At 38.0% G+C, this 17047-nt stretch overlaps 1 protein-coding gene across 1 annotated transcript in view; it reads right to left on the bottom strand.

Annotated features, from left to right (window-relative positions):
* The window catches only part of NBN (nibrin), a 45456-nt gene extending 43665 nt beyond the window's left edge, over positions 1 to 1791 (bottom strand). Inside the window, 1 exon segment of the mRNA XM_065894997.1 lies at positions 1746 to 1791. Within this exon segment, the coding sequence (XP_065751069.1) occupies positions 1746 to 1791 (46 nt within the window).
* Positions 1792 to 17047: the final 15256 nt, after the last annotated feature.

A 17047-nucleotide genomic window follows, 5' to 3' on the forward strand; every position in this document is an offset into this window, starting at 1 on the left:
TTTAAACATTTTTATTTTGCTATTTAAAGGCTAATAATCAACTTTACATAAATCAAACTTTTGTTTTCCAGTAAAGCCTCACTGAAGGAGGCAAATCTAAATAGATAGAAAGCTCTACCATTTTTCTAACAGGAAAACAATTTTGTCAATGCTTGCCCAAATTAACTTATAATTTAATGCATTACAAAATAAAATCACAACACTATGTTTGGAGCTTGATAAATGAATTCAAAATTCCATCAGGAAAATATAATGTGAAAAACTGTCCAGAAAAATGTGAATATTATGGGAACTTCCTCTACCAGGTGGTAAAATATGCCACAAAGTGAAAGCAGTTTAAAAGTATGGTATTGGATCAAGAGTAAAAAATATAGATCAATGCAAGAAAAGTCCAGACCAGATTCAAGAGCATAATTTGGGGATTTTTTTTTTTTATGTTAAAGGTAGCTTTTAGAACAATGCGAAAAGGTTATTAAATAAAATTTGGAAATCACAAATTGTTGGAAGAACAGCATGTACGTTGAAGACTTGTAGAGTTTAGTCTGGTACCACTGGAGTGGTAGAGTGATTAGGGCAAATAAACTAGACAAGTAGAAAGGAGTCCAGGTAAACCTTGACGAGACCTGGATTATATTTTATTAATCAGATTCTTAACCTAGAGTGGACTCTTTCAACAAAAATCTTTTGTGTTGGTTTCCCTACATTTTTCTTAGAAGGATGGAACCCCATATCCTCCATCTGATTCCGAAAAGAGTTCAAGATCCCCCAAAAGTTAAGAATGCCACCCACTGGCACTAGGGGCATTTTTCTTCTGCTGCCTCCTTAAAGGAACTCAAAGAGCCAGCCACAGGCTACAACTGTTTCTGGAAACTGTTCCTACTGTGTTACACCTCGCAATGCTCCAAGTCCACAGTGAAACTTGATCTTTGAGTCTCTATACTTTTTAGTATCTACAGTATTATTACAGTATTTATTTTCCTTACCATTAGTTTGGCCCTCTCCATACTTCCTTACACTGTCAGTCCATTTAGCCTCTACGTAGATCTTTTCTTCAATCATAATGTAAACTTCCGGAGGGCAAGGCCAATCATAGGCTACAACTGCTTATCTATCAACTAATAAGTGCTTACATATATTAGGCAACCAATTTACATGCAATTACCATTTTCCGCTGCTAGAAATGCAGAAAAAAATTTTTTTCAGTTGTTGTGATGACAAAACGGTAAAAGGCTCCGAAACAAAACCAAAATTATGCTTTCCTGTAGTTGCCATTTACACAAGTCATCTCCGTGGCCCCTCACAATGCTCTCAAGACAGAGTCATAGAGTCTTCCAGACTGTTAACTTATTCTGGATGTTTCCTCAAAAGCTTAAAACGCTAGATGTCGTAACATATACCCGGCCAAGACTCAATCCGGAAGACCATTTAAGCCCGGGTCAGAGCTAGTCCCGCCAGAGGAGTTGGTCCCAACCACGGAGAACCTGGCGGTAGACCGGGAGGAGAGGACCCGGCGGTCACTGAACGGCCCAATGTCGCATGCCTCCTCCCCCCGTCAGACCAAAGCTTGGTTCGCAAGCACTGCGCACCCGCCGAGAAAGACTACGCAGTCCCCACACAACAAATGCGCGGCTTTCGCACCAGCTTTCGCAGTCTCCCAGGGCGAGAACGGACCGAAAGTAACGATCCGCAAACCCTGTGCCCACCGCATCTGCTCCCGGGAAACCGGTCCCCGGACATCTCCCTACCGCCCTTACCTTGGGCACGGCCCGCAGCTGGGAGCAACTTCCACATGGCCTGGAACACTAGGGTCTGGCCGATGGGCGACAGCGTAACCGCGGCTGACCGACGTGCGCGGCCGCGGCGCCTGCGATTGGCGCAGACTCCGGGACGTGCGCGCTCCTGGAAGCCACACCTGCCTAAGAAGCGGAGGGATAGACAGAAGTGCGGCGTTGGCGCCTAGTCGCCACCCTGTGGTTAGGAAAGGAATAGCGCAATGTGTATTGAAATGTGCTGTCTTAAAAGGATCCCATTTTAAGGTGTTCAATGAATACAAGATTATCGATTTTTTTTCTGATTGTGAATGGAAATGATTTTAAAAATCAGCTTCAAAGCAACGTAAGGAAACTTTCTAATTAAAGATATTAACGTAGTGACCAGTTACGTATTTCCATGCATTTGCAATTGCTTAAATTGCGGTCATTCCTTCGTATGGTTCCTAATGATTGTGATAATTATAGTGAAGATGAGTATTTCACTCCAATTATTTTTACTCTTCTCCAAGCTCAGATAAAGTTCTCCTAATTTCTCTGTTTCATAATGTTGCACTTTCATCTAATCAGTAGCTACGTACTGGGGAGTCTATCCGTCCTTTCCATTTCTACTTGTACCAAACTGGTGCAAGCTCTTCTCTTAATGCTATAGTAGCTTCCTAATCCTTCACCACCCACCTCCTGCACTAATCCATTCTACAGTCTACACACTACAAAGTAAACACCCTAGAGTACACTTCTGATCACATAATTTTTGGTTTTCAAAAGCATTCTGAAATGAGAAGGAAGAAAGATGTCACTTTAAAAGGCTGGTTTATGAAAGGCTCTGTTATGAACATAGATGCAAAAATCTTATACACAAAATTAGTGAATTGAATCAGGTGGTATATAAAAAGGATAATCATGACTAAGTGGGGCTTATTCCAGAAATAGAAGGGTGGGTGTTAACTGGGGGAAAAAAATAAATGTAATTCACCAGAATAACAGGAAAAAGGGAGCAAAATAATGATCATCTTGGTAGCTGCAGTAAAATCATTTGATAAAATTCCACATTCATCCATTTATTCAGCAAAATTGGAATGAAGGGAACATTCTTGATCAGATAAAAGGCATCTACCAAATAACTGCTGCTTACATTATACTTAAGGTAAATTATTTCATGTTTCCCCCTGACATCAGGAATGAAATAAGGACATATTTGCTCTTACCACTTATTTTAAACATGGTTTTGGATGTTCTAAGCAATGGAAAATGGAAAAAGAAAAGGCATATGGATTGGAAAGGAAGAAATAACAGTCATTCACAAATAACATGATCATGTACATTGAAAATCTAAAAGAACTGAAAAGTATATTTAATAAGGTAACTGAACACAATGTCTAAAAAATTCAGTTGTATACCTTTATTCCAGAAAATAAATAGAATATGACATTTAAATAGCTAATTATAGTAGCACCAACAGTCATCAAATACCTTATAAGAAATCTATCAAAAGATGTGATACAAAACATTATTGACTACAAAAAACTACTGACAGAAATGAAAATAAGTTCTAAATAAATTCAGTATAGTATACCATGTTCGTGGATTAAGATGCCATTTCTCACAAAATTGATCTTTCTATACAATGAAAAATGAATATAAAAATGTCCCAATTTTTTGAGTGGAAATTGATAAGCAGTTTAAAAAATCTATATGGAAATGCAAAGGCTGAGAATAGCCAAGGAAATTTTGAAGAAGAATAAAGCTGGAGTGCTTACAACTACCAAGTATCAGGATGTATTTATAAAGTTATATTGTCAGTGTTCTGTTGACACGAGGATAAGAAATAGGCAAATGTGTCAAAATAGGCCTAACCCATGTTAGGTCAACCATGTTGATCTGCATATGTAATTTGAGTTTTCAAAAGTGATATTACAGATCAATGGAAGAAAGTTCTTCCTTTTTCAGTAAATGGTCCTAGGGTTATTAGTTAACACTACAAAAGAAATGAAGACTGACCCCATACTTCACACACATACAAACTTTCAAATATACAAAACAGTATTGTTAGCTTATAGTCATGCTGTACATCACAACTGGAAATTTCTATATTGTTTTTTATTTACTATCTTGCCTGTGCAATTTCAGAGGCTCCCCATTGGCCTTTCCCACTTTGATAGCTCTTATTCCGTAGGCCAAAGAACTGTACTAATGTGGGTGCTTTACTAACTACCAAATATGTCCTTTTCAATTGTATATTTGGGAACTGTGGAAATGACCACCAGATAGGTCCCTGTGCTCAGTGGATGTACTTCTTCCACACCTGGGCAAAAATTCCATTTATTATCTGGCTCCTATCTACCTCTAACTGTGGGCCATAATAATTCTTTGTGTTCCTGGGCATCAATAATGATTGTGTCCAACAATCCTCAAAATGTTTGAGCATTCCCTCTTCCTCAGTGTATGGTTTCCCGAGGAAATGGCCATAGGTCCTTTTGAGGAAGGACTGAGGGTGGGGTGGGCATGGACGGGGAAATCATTACCATATATTCTCACCAGAGTGTTACAGGGTGCTTCCTCCTGGCAATCCTGCCTCTCCTTCAGTAAATGGGTTCTGGATTGGTAAACTGGCTCAAGTTAGAAAACTGGGTAAGAGACTGACTTTTTATTGAGACTGCTGCTCTCAGCCTCATGTCACCCATCCTTGATTTCTTGTCATTGTATAGATTGAGCATGCCCTTGTTAGCTAACCTCTATCTTTCCCCCTAGGGATGCCGTATTCTATTAATCATCTTCAGAGGTCAGGATCTCTGACTGTCACTCCTATTTTGCCACTCATTTGGATACGTGTAGTGGTACCTTTCTGTTGGTTAAGTGCTGCCACCCGGCTTCTACTGTTTCAGGATTCTGTTAGCCTTGTTGTTTATATGTGAACCCAGTTCTGTAACAACATCTTTTATCACTCCCCATGACCTATGAGGAGAGCCACCACTGAGCTTCTCAGTGATGCTGGTGCCCCTCTCACCAGAGAATTCCTAGTCACTTTGATAAATAGAGCATCTGTATTGGAATACTGGCATGCCTACTTCTCTGAGCATTTTGCTCCTTACATCTTCCATCTGCCATTACAATTCTTCCATTTCTACTTCTCTTCGTGTGGGCCACCACTTTCTTCAAGCTTCTAAGAGCCATCATGGAAGAATGATAGTCATATTTCCTAGGGTCCTTGATAGTATTAAATCCTCTCTCCCTGGAGAGTGCTGCCAAATCAATAAACTCTCCCTTGTCCAAATTTATTTTCCATCTGCTCCTTGTTTAGCAATTTCAGAATACAGTCTCATAAGCACTCTTCTTGTTCCTGCTGGTACATGTTGGTGAGGTCCTGCAGCTCCATCACTATAAAGTCACTTTTTCCCTTTTCAGGGCAAGTCCTTCCCTAGCTGGCTTTTGCTATAACTTTGTCCTGTTTATGTCTGATTACCAGGAGGACAGATTGAGTAGTCTCAGAGTGATTAAGGAAAACTTAACTGTTGCTTGGCAACAATACATGTCTGTTAATCAGAGTTGAGAAATATTAAAAAGATGGGACACAATGCGGGTAGAATTTAAGATTGGTAGCAAAATGGTCTGCTCATTGTTCCATGCTCCTTGCTTCATGTAGTTTGCTGGCATATCCTCTTACCTCTGTTCTCTTATAAACAAACTCTCTTAGATCTTTAAAGTCTTCATGGAAAATTCCCTCTACATCTTGTCTTAAATGAAACATGGCTCTCTCCCTAGGTCACAGCTTCCTTCCATGAGTTCTAGGATAGTCATTCCAATACCTCACCCACTGACATGCACCATATTTATTGGCCAATAGAATTACTATTTCCCCCTAAACTTTCACTTCCATTTTAAGATATTCATCTTCCCTGGCTTGCAAAATCTTTTCTAGGTCAGGATTATTTCATATGACTACCCATCCTCTATACCCCTTTTATTGTTACTAACTGCAGGTATGTCCATGTCATTTGCCCATATTCATTGAGGACATTGCCATCTATGTGAGAGTTTTCTTCTCCATCCCAACTCCTGCCATCATTCTCAAGTAATTGTAAGACAGAGCTTGACAACATATTCTACCAACTAGGCTCACATTTCTTTGACTTTCAGCTCCTGTGACTTTCATTTCTGCTTCAAACATACTACCCCTTTGATGGTCAGTTTTAGCTCTTTATATCACCAGAATCTTCTCCAGCTTTAATATCCAACTTTCTGACTGGAGCTGCTTGGCCTTCTCACTTTCTTATATGTTCACTCCCATTACACCTGCTGTTTAGCTTCTTCCAGGTATCCAGCCACTTGAGCCCTCCACTTTACTCAGGTTATCTGTATCCTTCTATCCTCCATCATATGCAGGATAGACACCAGGATCTGAACTTGAACTACTTTTACTCTTAGCTCATCTCTCAGTACTGAGAATAGCTCTCAGAATAACTTTTACTCTCCAAGCTTTCAACTCTCACTTTCAGCTCTATAGCTCACTTTTCTATGAACCCTAACAACCCCTCAGTCATGAGTCAATCATACAGCAACATTCTAGACTGAAGCTTCTGGCTAAAATCTGCCTATCTTTGAAAATATGAAATGAATGCAAATTCATAAACTCTAATATCAGTTGAACTACAGAGCATTATTCATCAGTCCCATTTCCTGTTTTTTTAAAAAATTTATTCCCTATAAACCTAAAGAACTGTTCCACAGCTTCGCAAATCTCCTCAAATCTGATCATCTCCTAGCGCCTTCTAAGAATATGGTATCATACCTTACTGAGGAAATTGATGCAAGAACTTCCCTGCAATTTCTGTTCCTACTCTGCCTCTATCCCCATCATAAGACAAACTTCTTTTCTTTTAAAAGCTATACCTACATCTCATTATTGCCTTCTTTTATTTTTTGGCCATGCTTCACAGTGTGTGGGATCTTAGTCCCCCAACCAGGGATCAAACCCATGGCCCCTGCATTAGAAGGGCAGAGTCTTAACCATTAGACCACCAGGGAAGTCCCTCATTCTTGCCTTCTTATCTCTTATTTCAGGGTGTGATTTGACCTTTCATTTTGGGATCAAATTCTCCATTTGTACTTAACTTAAACCCATCTCCTCTCATTTCCACTAAGGTTTTGCTTTATGAGTTACCTCTTTATACTACATATCTTCAATTTCTTTGTTTTCTTCACATTATCATAAAAACATTTAAAAATCTATCTTGTCTTCCCCCCAAATTCCATTAACTCTGCCATTATTTTATAACAAATGTTAGGCTAAAGCATAGGTTTAATAGAGCTAGGATTTAATTGTCTCAAGATCACACACTAACTAAGGTAGCTCAGTCTCCTCTGACATATAAGTGGGATTAAATAATAGCTACGTTGAAGTATTATTGTTAGCATTAAATGAGATACTGTACTATGCATGGTAGATGTTAAACAAATATTAGTTCCTTTTCTTTCCTTCCTTTCTAGTTCCTTAAGGGTAGGGGCTGTGTCTAAGTCATTTCTGAGTCCCTATTGTATTCATCATTTTTAAATCTCTAATATTTACCATAGTGATGGGCACAAACAGGCACATAAGTGTTTGTTGAACTTAACTGCTCATTGATGTCTTTTGAATATCTCATTGAATATCCCTCCTTCCAACCTTTACTTATATTGGAACTGTGAAGATAGATGGGGTGTGGGGGAATAAGAAGCATGTGGAGAAACAGTGTTGACTCAAGGTATATCTTTATGATTCTGAGGATTATCTGATAATAAAGAACAATGAGTTATAGTTTTTGTAGCCCAATCCTAATTCTATTTTACTAAAATTATTCTACTATAATGATTTTATATTTTTTGAGAATAAACAATTTAATTTCTATGTGACTAAATTGCTTTGTCTTTACATGGGAGTATAATAGTATATATGTTAATCTATGCATTATTAGTAACTTAATGAATTAATCTACTGGATTATAATTATCAAATTGGCTGTTTGACCAGAATTTATTTGTTAAAAAATTGGAAGTTAAAAGAATGCAAGACCCCAAGTTGCAAAATGTATGACTTGACTTTACAGAATGAGAACAAATAAGTCTATGTAATGGAAGCATGGGTTAGCTTTACTTCCAGAAGTCACTCAAGTCACCCTAAATGACTGCAAAGCACTTTAAAAATCTGAAGCTTAATAATCATCTAAAATGTGTAAATTAGATGAAGTACGTAAATACTAGAATACATAAGAGCTACTATTCTAAAGAATGTCATATCTTATCAATTACTTTATGTTAACAGCACTTAACAATGACTTTCATAGTACCATACCAGATGGTCTATAATAATTCTACCAAATCTCATTTATTTGTAAAATCACAGATTTTTAGACTACAAGTGATTTTAGAGATAATTTATACCAACACCCTAGTTTCATGGATGAGGAAAATAAAGCTGATAAAAATTTATTTGCACAGTAGCAGAAAGCCATTGTGCAGTAGAGTCATGACAAGAACAAACTTCTTCTTCTCAGTGCAGCTCTCTTTGGATCCCTTCAGCTGCAACCTGCACCAAATCCTTGGAGCAATCCCTGTGTAGTGCAGCCTGGGAAGTGAACACTGGATCAGAAACTAGAAGGAGGAACATTATCAACTGTTTCTTCTTTTTCTCAGACTCAGACATATACCTTTAAGGATGTTACAGGTCACATGTTCAGTACTTCTCACCTAAAATAAGCAGGACGTCTGCTATTCTCCAGTAGTGAGATAGAAGCCAGGACTTCTTAGTCACTCTAATCCTTCTTCAAGACAATACTAAACAACCCTCTGGCCATTTCTGGAAGTCATGGTTCTTTAGTACCCCACAGTCCAGGCCCAAGCCTGGTGTGACTATATGGCTTTAGCACTGGGCATTGTTGGCTTTGCTCACTGAGTGGTTTGTTGCTGGGGGGCAGGGCATGATTAAAAACAAAATCCCCTGCTACCCCAGAAAACCTCTCCACAAAGATAGAAGAGAAAGGGAACAGCTTTATTATTGAATAAGCATAAACTGGAATTACAGGTGATCTGTTAAAGAGATTGCAAAGACAGAAAGAAATCTCATCCTTCTATATAATGTTGACAAAAATTTAATCAATAGCTGAGCTAAGAAAGAAATGGGAAATTTTATTTGAGCCAACCTGAGAATTATAACCTGGGAGACAATCTTTCAGTAAGCTCTGAGGACTTTCCACACATTAGAGGTCAAAGCACAGTTATATAAATTTTTGAGACAAAGGGTTACACATCAAATGATGTATTGACTGTTTACACAATCCAGACTGCATGTACAAAGCAAGAAGTTGATCATTATGACCCTTTACAGGATTAAGAAGGATGGTTGTCTCCTAAGGAGGTCTGGTTAATGCAGATGCACAATACACACTAAGGGGAATGGAGAAGGCCCAAATAGGTGGAAAAAAATTTATGATTAAATTTTTGTCCTGCCATAAAATGAATTTTATTTCATCGGTTTCCCCTTTTTGATCATTAATCTTTTGAGAGAAAGCATTGGGTGACCAAATATTTGGTCCCTCGATGACAGGGTGATTGCTTATCTGCCCTGGGTCCATCATGTCCCTTGATGTCAGGTCTTAATAGCCTGGTTCTTTTTTTCCTTTTAGGGGTTGTACTAGTAAGAACTAATGTCAACTCCAAGTTGTCCAATAGGATTTACACCAATTTTATCTTGCATGTGCATTGTGCATGTTCATTAATTTATAGAGAACTATAGATGTGATCAATAGTTTCAAGTTGTTTGTATATCATTCTTAGTAGGAGTAGGTGATGCATAGTGTGAAAGGCAAAAAAATTATCACTTTATGAGTTACACAAACTGTAATCAAATTGACAGTATAAGTAACAATGTCATTTAGTAAAGGTTTAAGCCAAGACCCTCCTAAACCAAACCATTTCCTTAGTATTTCCCCTAAACTGGGAAGAGGGTCATTCAGAGTGGCAATATGATTTTTCACATGTGTCATAAGATGAGTTACAATAAAAGACTCATCAGGTATAAAAGCACAACATTCAGTATGTATTATAGCACAAGCTCCTCCTTGGGAAGCAGTTAGAATATTGAGGACCATGTGATTCTGATCTTCATGGAGACTTGTGAATTGAGCAAGATAATGGCTTGATTACTATTATTCAAAGCTTGCTGAGTAAATTTTGTTAAAGCCTCTATGTGATTAATGCCATCTTCTATTCCAAGTGATGGAACAAATATTGTAACCAAATGGTCATACTGTTGGAAAACTGATAGAATACAGAATGCTCACATTAAAGGCAGATTGGCAGGAGCTGTTTCCACCTACCTGTAGGTGACCTTGAGCCCAAGGAAGAAATACATTTGGTTCATAAACAAAAGTTTACTAAAGTAATACAGGCCTGGCTTAGCATCTTGAGTCAGTTGTCTACTTCAGATGTCATCTTCTTGTTCTGGTCTGATAGTGCTGGTCTTAAGTTAGTCAGGTGTCAGAAACAGGAGTTGCAGTTCATTCAGGAGAGTAAGAGGCCTGATATGGTCCCTTCCATCAGGGCTGTAAAGAATCCTTTATCTGATGTTTTTTTCAGTATGCATAATCTCCTGGTCATGGGGCATCTGATTTTCATCCAAATATAGATTACTGTTATAAGCTTCAGAAACAAACTTTACAATAATGTAACATAGCAATAAGGAGCCATTTGAGAACTGAGTCTTATGCAGTAAATACAAATAACTTCAAAGACAACAACACTAGAACTTTTTAAACCACACTAGAACTTAATGTCCACTGAAACATAATCTTTTCTCTCTAAAATACAGAAAGTTTTAACAGATTACTTAAAAGGTTAAGAAACTTTACAATCTGTTATCAAAAGCAGATTAGTATCCTAAGAAAACTTTGTCCTTTTAACAGAGAAAACACCAAGTTCAGATTTTACACCATCTAACCTTTAATATTAAAATTAATTTACTCAATTAAATTTATTCTAATCTTAGCAAATCCTGACATAGAATTCTTTTCTAAAGATTCTTTCATTTTCTTTCTCACACACCTTCTACAACTTTCTATATCCATATTAATTTTTCCCTTATTTCCTTTCCCATTTAGAAATAACCAGCTTTAGGACAAAATTACTTTCTTTTCCCTTAAGAAAACTCATTTCCAATCCTTATACCTTCTTTTTCCTTGCATACAAAGATGTTTTCCTTGTTAATTTTTAGTAGTTTTAATTACATATTTTAATTAGAATTCTTAACTTTAAAACCTTATTGTCTCAAACTAACAGGCAAGAAATTATGAACTGTTTATTTGTCATACCAGCACTTCCTGATTGGCAAACTTAGGAACATATTCTATAACCTAATTTCTTTCCTCAGTGAGGCACAATATATATCTAAAGAACCCAAATATCTTTAGTTTTTCTCTAATAAGAAGACAAAAGTATGTAAACTTAGACTTGTTTAGCAATTAAAGTTCCAGTACATTCTTTGGAATGATCTGGATATTCAATGAATTCCCATCATTTAACTTAATTTAGCAGTTTCAAGTTACCAAAAAATCTGGAGAAATATTTTAAGTAGACAGTCCTAAAACATCATTATTCCTAGAGTTCACTTAAAAATCTCTTACCTCATTTATATTTAATGTACTTTAAAGTTTCATCATATCAAGTTAATGTTCTTGCTGACAAATTTTGCAACAGGAATGATAAAAACTTATTTGACTTGTAGTAAACCTAGGTACCATAAAAGTATTGATATTACACTTAATGTTGATGACTCTAAAGACACGTCTATATTAATTAAAACAACACACTTAAACTTGTTTTCATTCATTAAAGTTAATCTTAGATCATGTGATACTGAAATTCATTTGGATTAGTTTCTTTTATATTTCTGAGTTTTTATATAAGCACTTAATTTCCTTTCAGCCAAGTAAATAGAGTTCTTTTATAAATTAATTTTAGCAATATCATATATCTAAAACACACCTATGTAGATACATACAAACACACAGACACAGAGACCCCATAGTTCCTGTAACAAAATTTCAGCCATGAATCAGGTACAATAATATAAAACCCATCAGTTACAAAAGAGATTGGATTCAAATTGGGTTTCTGGCAGATGGAACAAATCAAGGTCATTTGTTCAGATGGCTAAATCCTTTTTACTATTATTCATTGAGAAGACACTTAAGATGTGTATTTGTTCTTGACAAGTCAAGTTCCAAATTAACTATCTCCCTTTTGTTTTTTTCTTTCCCTAAGAGTTACCATCCTGAAATTTGCATTTTAAAAAGATGGCCTACATAAGAGTTCCTAGAGAAGACCAGATATATGACTTTACATCTCAAAAGCATAAGAGAGGAAATGCAAGTTCCCCTTAGGAGGAAATTTTGTTCCCTTAAAATCAGAATTTATTTTTTCAATACTTACAAGCCACTTAAGGGGTGGTTTATCCCCACTAAGGGGATAAATAGGGGAGGTTTGTGGAGTGGTAAAAGGATTGGTGGGCTTTGGATTGTTTCTGGAGACACACATATGGTCCTGTAAAGACTAGACTTATAAAACAAGGACAGCTGTTTTTAATTCCTCAAAGGATTGAGTGGCCACTTAAATTATATCGAAGGGCTGACATACTTTTTCAGCTATGTTGGATTGTTTTCATTTCCCTCCTTTAGCGTAGGGGAGAAGGCCAAAGGAAAAAAAGAAATCCAATCAGGCCCTCAACATTAGCTATGGTTCTGTTAGACTGGTAGCTTCCCCTCTTGGTAATCCATTTACAAAAACATTCGCGGATTCTCCCTGGGTTTAAAAAATTATTTAACTATGACCCTCAGTTTGGCCTTTGATCTGAAGAGGCTCACCTAGAGCCTCAGGTGGTCCCATTCTTAAAGGTAACCATTCATAGTCTCTTCATAGTGGAAAGACAATTCAGAGGATTACTAGAATGAGTACTCAAATAAAGGGGGACAAGGGGGAACAGTAATTACATCAGTCTTGAAGTCTCTTGTTTTAAGTACCTTTTATATCAATCTTTCATTAGCCTTCTACAACAAATCCTTCAATGAGGCCACTTTGGAATTTTGAAACCTATGGGGGCTTCTGCACACCAATTAAAATAAGTACAATGTTTTAAGATGAGAGGTCTCTAAAATTTTAACAGTTTAGAAGTCTTTCTAATTCAAAGAATCCAAGGAGCTATCCCTACACGTATTTTCTCCCACTATTCTAATTTTAGAAAAGAGAAAAACTATTACCACTCTTGTTTCCAGTAGATCCTGCAGACAGAGATCCAGCAGACTGGTTGCCATGGTAAGAACTTACCTTCCACTGGCTTTCTTTAACTGTGAACACAAAGTTCAGTTTTAGAGTGCCTAAAGAACCCTATCTTGGCCATTTCAGGGTGGGATTTCCTTTAATACCCAAATAAGTCAGTACTTGCAAGTATATATAAACCCAGCTGGTATTCCCCTGGGTGGCTATCTTCCCAGGAACTGTTTGGCCTTTGAGAAACAATTTTACATTAATAATTTGGTAATCTAATTCAGATATTAGATCTGACCTGAACAACTTTCTGAGGACAGTGTGATAGAGTGGATGTGTGCTTCTTCTGAGTCTAGCTCCCCAAGGAGTTGCCTTTGGGTTGGTTCAACTCTTTTACGTGTCTCAGTTTCTCCCTCTGACAGTCTGAAACCCCTGTGGGTGCTTGGAGCACTGGATGATCAGTCCTTATGTTGTGCATCTCTGGAAGAGCAGTATTTACTTAATGATTATAGTGGGGTTCTCTGTGGGGACCTCACTGCACATTATGAGGATTGATCCTCAGATACTTCCACTATGTTCTTAGTCACCTAAGAACACCTTGTGGCTGGAAGGAGCAAATGCCCCTTGTTCTTCAGAGCTGAATGATTCAATCTTTCATACCACTAACAAAAGTTTTGTTCGGAACATATATCAAATTGTTTTGTCAATTTAAGTCAAATTTAAAAAACCCAGCCACCTATGTTTCCCTGAATCTCCTGCCCAGATCCCCCTAGGTTCCTGCCTAAGAAATGCACTGGTGCCCCTTAAGATTCCAAGTCTTAAGTAAAAACAGCTCAAATAAAAATTTAGAATCATCACTTAAAACCAATGAGATCCAGATATCAGGAGAACTCACCAGAACACCTGAGGAGTACTGAGAAGCTGGTGGGGCTCAATGGGCCTATGCTGGTATGAAGTGACAGTTTGGGGTAGACTCCAGGTGTCCTCAGGTGGATATCTCTGATATCCTGCCAACCATACCATGCATATGTCAATGAAAAAATTAATCAATAGTTGATCTAAGAAAGAAAGGGAAAATTTTATTTGAGCCAACTTGAGGATTATAACCCAGGAGACAGTCTTTCAATTAGCTCCGAGGACTATTTTACCCATTAGAGATCAAAGCACAGTTATATTAGTTTTTGAGACAAAGGGTTATATGTCAAATTACATATTGACCATTTACAATCCAGATCTAAATGTACAAAACAAGTAGTAGGCCATCATAACCCCTTACAAGATTAAGAAGAAAGGTTATCTCCTGAGGAGCTATTGAGTAGTAGATCATCCTGACCCTTTACAAGATTGAGAAGGAATGTTGGGGATTCCCTGGTGGTCCAGTGGTTAAGAACCTGCCTTCCAATGTAGGGGACGTGTGTTTGATCCCTCATTGGGGAACTAGGATTCTACATGCCATGGGGCAACTAAGCCCGCTTACTCTAGAGCAGGGGTCCCCAACCCCCGGGCTGTGGACTGCTACCAGTCCATGGCCTATTAGGGCTGCACAGCAGGAGATGAGCAGTGGGCAAGCGAGCAAAGCTTCATTGCTTCATGTGTCGCTCCGCATTGCTTGCCTTACTGCCTGAACCATTCCCCCCATTGCTCCCGTTACTGCCTGATCCATCCCCCCCCCAATCTGTGGAAAAATTGCCTTCTATGAAACCAGTCCCTGGTGCCAAAAAAGTTGGGGCTGCTCTAGGGCCCGTGCACCACAACTAGAGAGCTCATGTGATGCAACTACTGAGCCCACGTGCCACAACTAGAGAGCTCACATGCTCTGGATCCTGTGCGCTGTGGAGCCCACGTACCACAACTAGAGAGAAGCCTGTGTGCTGCAACGAAGAGTCTACCAGCTGCAACTAAGACCCAATGCAGCTAAAAATAAACAAATAAATACTTCAATATATATATATGGTTAAAAAAAAAAGACGGAATGTTATCTCCTAAGGAGGTCTGGTTAATGCAGATACACAATACACATTAAAGGGGAGGGAGGAGGCTCATATAGGCAGATAAAAATTTTATGTTTAAATTTTTCCTGCCTTTCCATAAAATATTAAACCTTCCCACAGAAACTAGGAGATGGGGTACTCTCTTTCTTGATAATTACATTTCTAAGAAATGGCCCCCAGGTCTCTGAGAAAGACATTGCTGGATTGTAAAGCTATCAAGAAGTTTATTTAGCTTTATAAAAAATATTTACATACATTGCAAAGAGAAAGAGAAAGAATTTACAATTATAAGTTTTCTAAAGTAAATGCTCTAAAAAAAGGGAGATAACAGAGTTTTTCCCCTTATTTTCAACAGGGAGAATTGTCTATTATTTTTAATTTGTATCCCCATTACAGTACCAAACTAAGTGGGACTGATCACCCTCTTCAACCTCTTCCCCTTGAGCAGAAGCTGTGAGGCATAATTTTGTACAAACAGAACTTGCTAAACTTATTTTGGACACTATATGTTAGGTTTTTGTAAAACCCTCTAACAAAAGTTTAAAAAGCATTGAATGTAATTTCTAGACAATAATGCTTGAGCAGGAATTTTGTATGTTTTTTCCCTTTTTTTCCTCTCCCTTGGAGTAGTTTATCTTCTGGGTAATAATCTTGTTGAACCTGCTTAATAGTAAGAGACTGCGATTGCATGGGAAAAGAAAAAATCATTATATAGTGATGCCAGGGGTTTCCTCCTAATCCTGGGTTAACAATTGCCTTTGTCGATGTGCATGATAACAGTGAGTGTTTACTGGCTCTTTTCTATATGCCAGGCCCTATTCTAAGTGCTTTAAATATGCTATTTCATTTAAACCTGTATAGAACCTTACAAAATAAACACTCTTCTTATCTGTACTTTACGGATAAGAAAATCAAACAGAGTTCATAACTTGCTACACATTAGGCATTTAGTGAGACCTGTAGCTTGGCTTGAACCTCAGCAGTCTGACTCCCGTATTTACACCCTACTAGCAATGCCTGTGAGCTGGGCCCCAGAGCCAGACAGGTCTGGGCTCACATACTATCACTGTTAGCTGGGAAGTTTGCCTAATTGTTCTGTGCCTCAGTTTTTCAAATGGGGATAATAATAGTACAAACCTGTGAATGAAAAATGTTGCCTGCCATATCAGTAAACAAAGGATGTTACAGCCATAAAGCCATACAGCCACCCCTTACAGTGAGCCCTGAGGGAACTCAGGATGGAAACAGGCTGCCCACTGCCCAGCCCTCAGCTGCTGTAGCCACCGACGGTGTACCCTGAGAGGACTCAGGATGGGAAAGAACAGCATACTGACCCTGGTTGGTTAGGGCGCATATCAAAGGAATGATTTCAGTGAGCCCACACTCTTGCATCTTCCCATACATAGAAAAGTGCTAAATTCCTTAACTTGAGATGTCTGGTTTTCTTTAATTAACAGCAATCTTTTGAAGTTCCTACTACCTGATCTTTGTTGCAAAAACTCCTATATATCCTGGCTCCTCCCTTACCCCTTTGGAGCAGTCTCTCAGAGCTATCTGAGAGGCTGTGTCCTGGCTTAAGTCCTCAGTTTTGTCTGCCAAATAAAACATAATTCTCAACTTTTAGGTTTTGTGTTTTGTTTTTTTCAGTCGACAACCTCATGAAAGCTCATGAGGATTACTGATGTGTGTGCACAGGATGCTGAAGAGTTTGACAAAGAGAAAAAAGTTGAGAGGTATTAGCTTTCATTAATAATATATCCTCAGTCATTGAAGTCAAACCCCATGGCTCCAGCCTAATTGAAATAACTCACTGAATTTGGAAAGGTCTCTTTGAGCCCCCAGTCTATTCCTTGGTAGTGACTGTCAATGCTACAAGTTCTCTAAATTATATTTATGGTACTGGCTTTAGAAATGGCAACAGTCTCAGTGCTTACAAATTCATGCAACAAATGTTTCTTGAGGGCTCACTATGTTACCAGTCATTGGCTAGATATGG

Source organism: Phocoena phocoena, chromosome 17 (genome assembly GCF_963924675.1).
Source record: "Phocoena phocoena chromosome 17, mPhoPho1.1, whole genome shotgun sequence".
NCBI classification, from domain to species: Eukaryota; Metazoa; Chordata; class Mammalia; order Artiodactyla; family Phocoenidae; genus Phocoena; species Phocoena phocoena.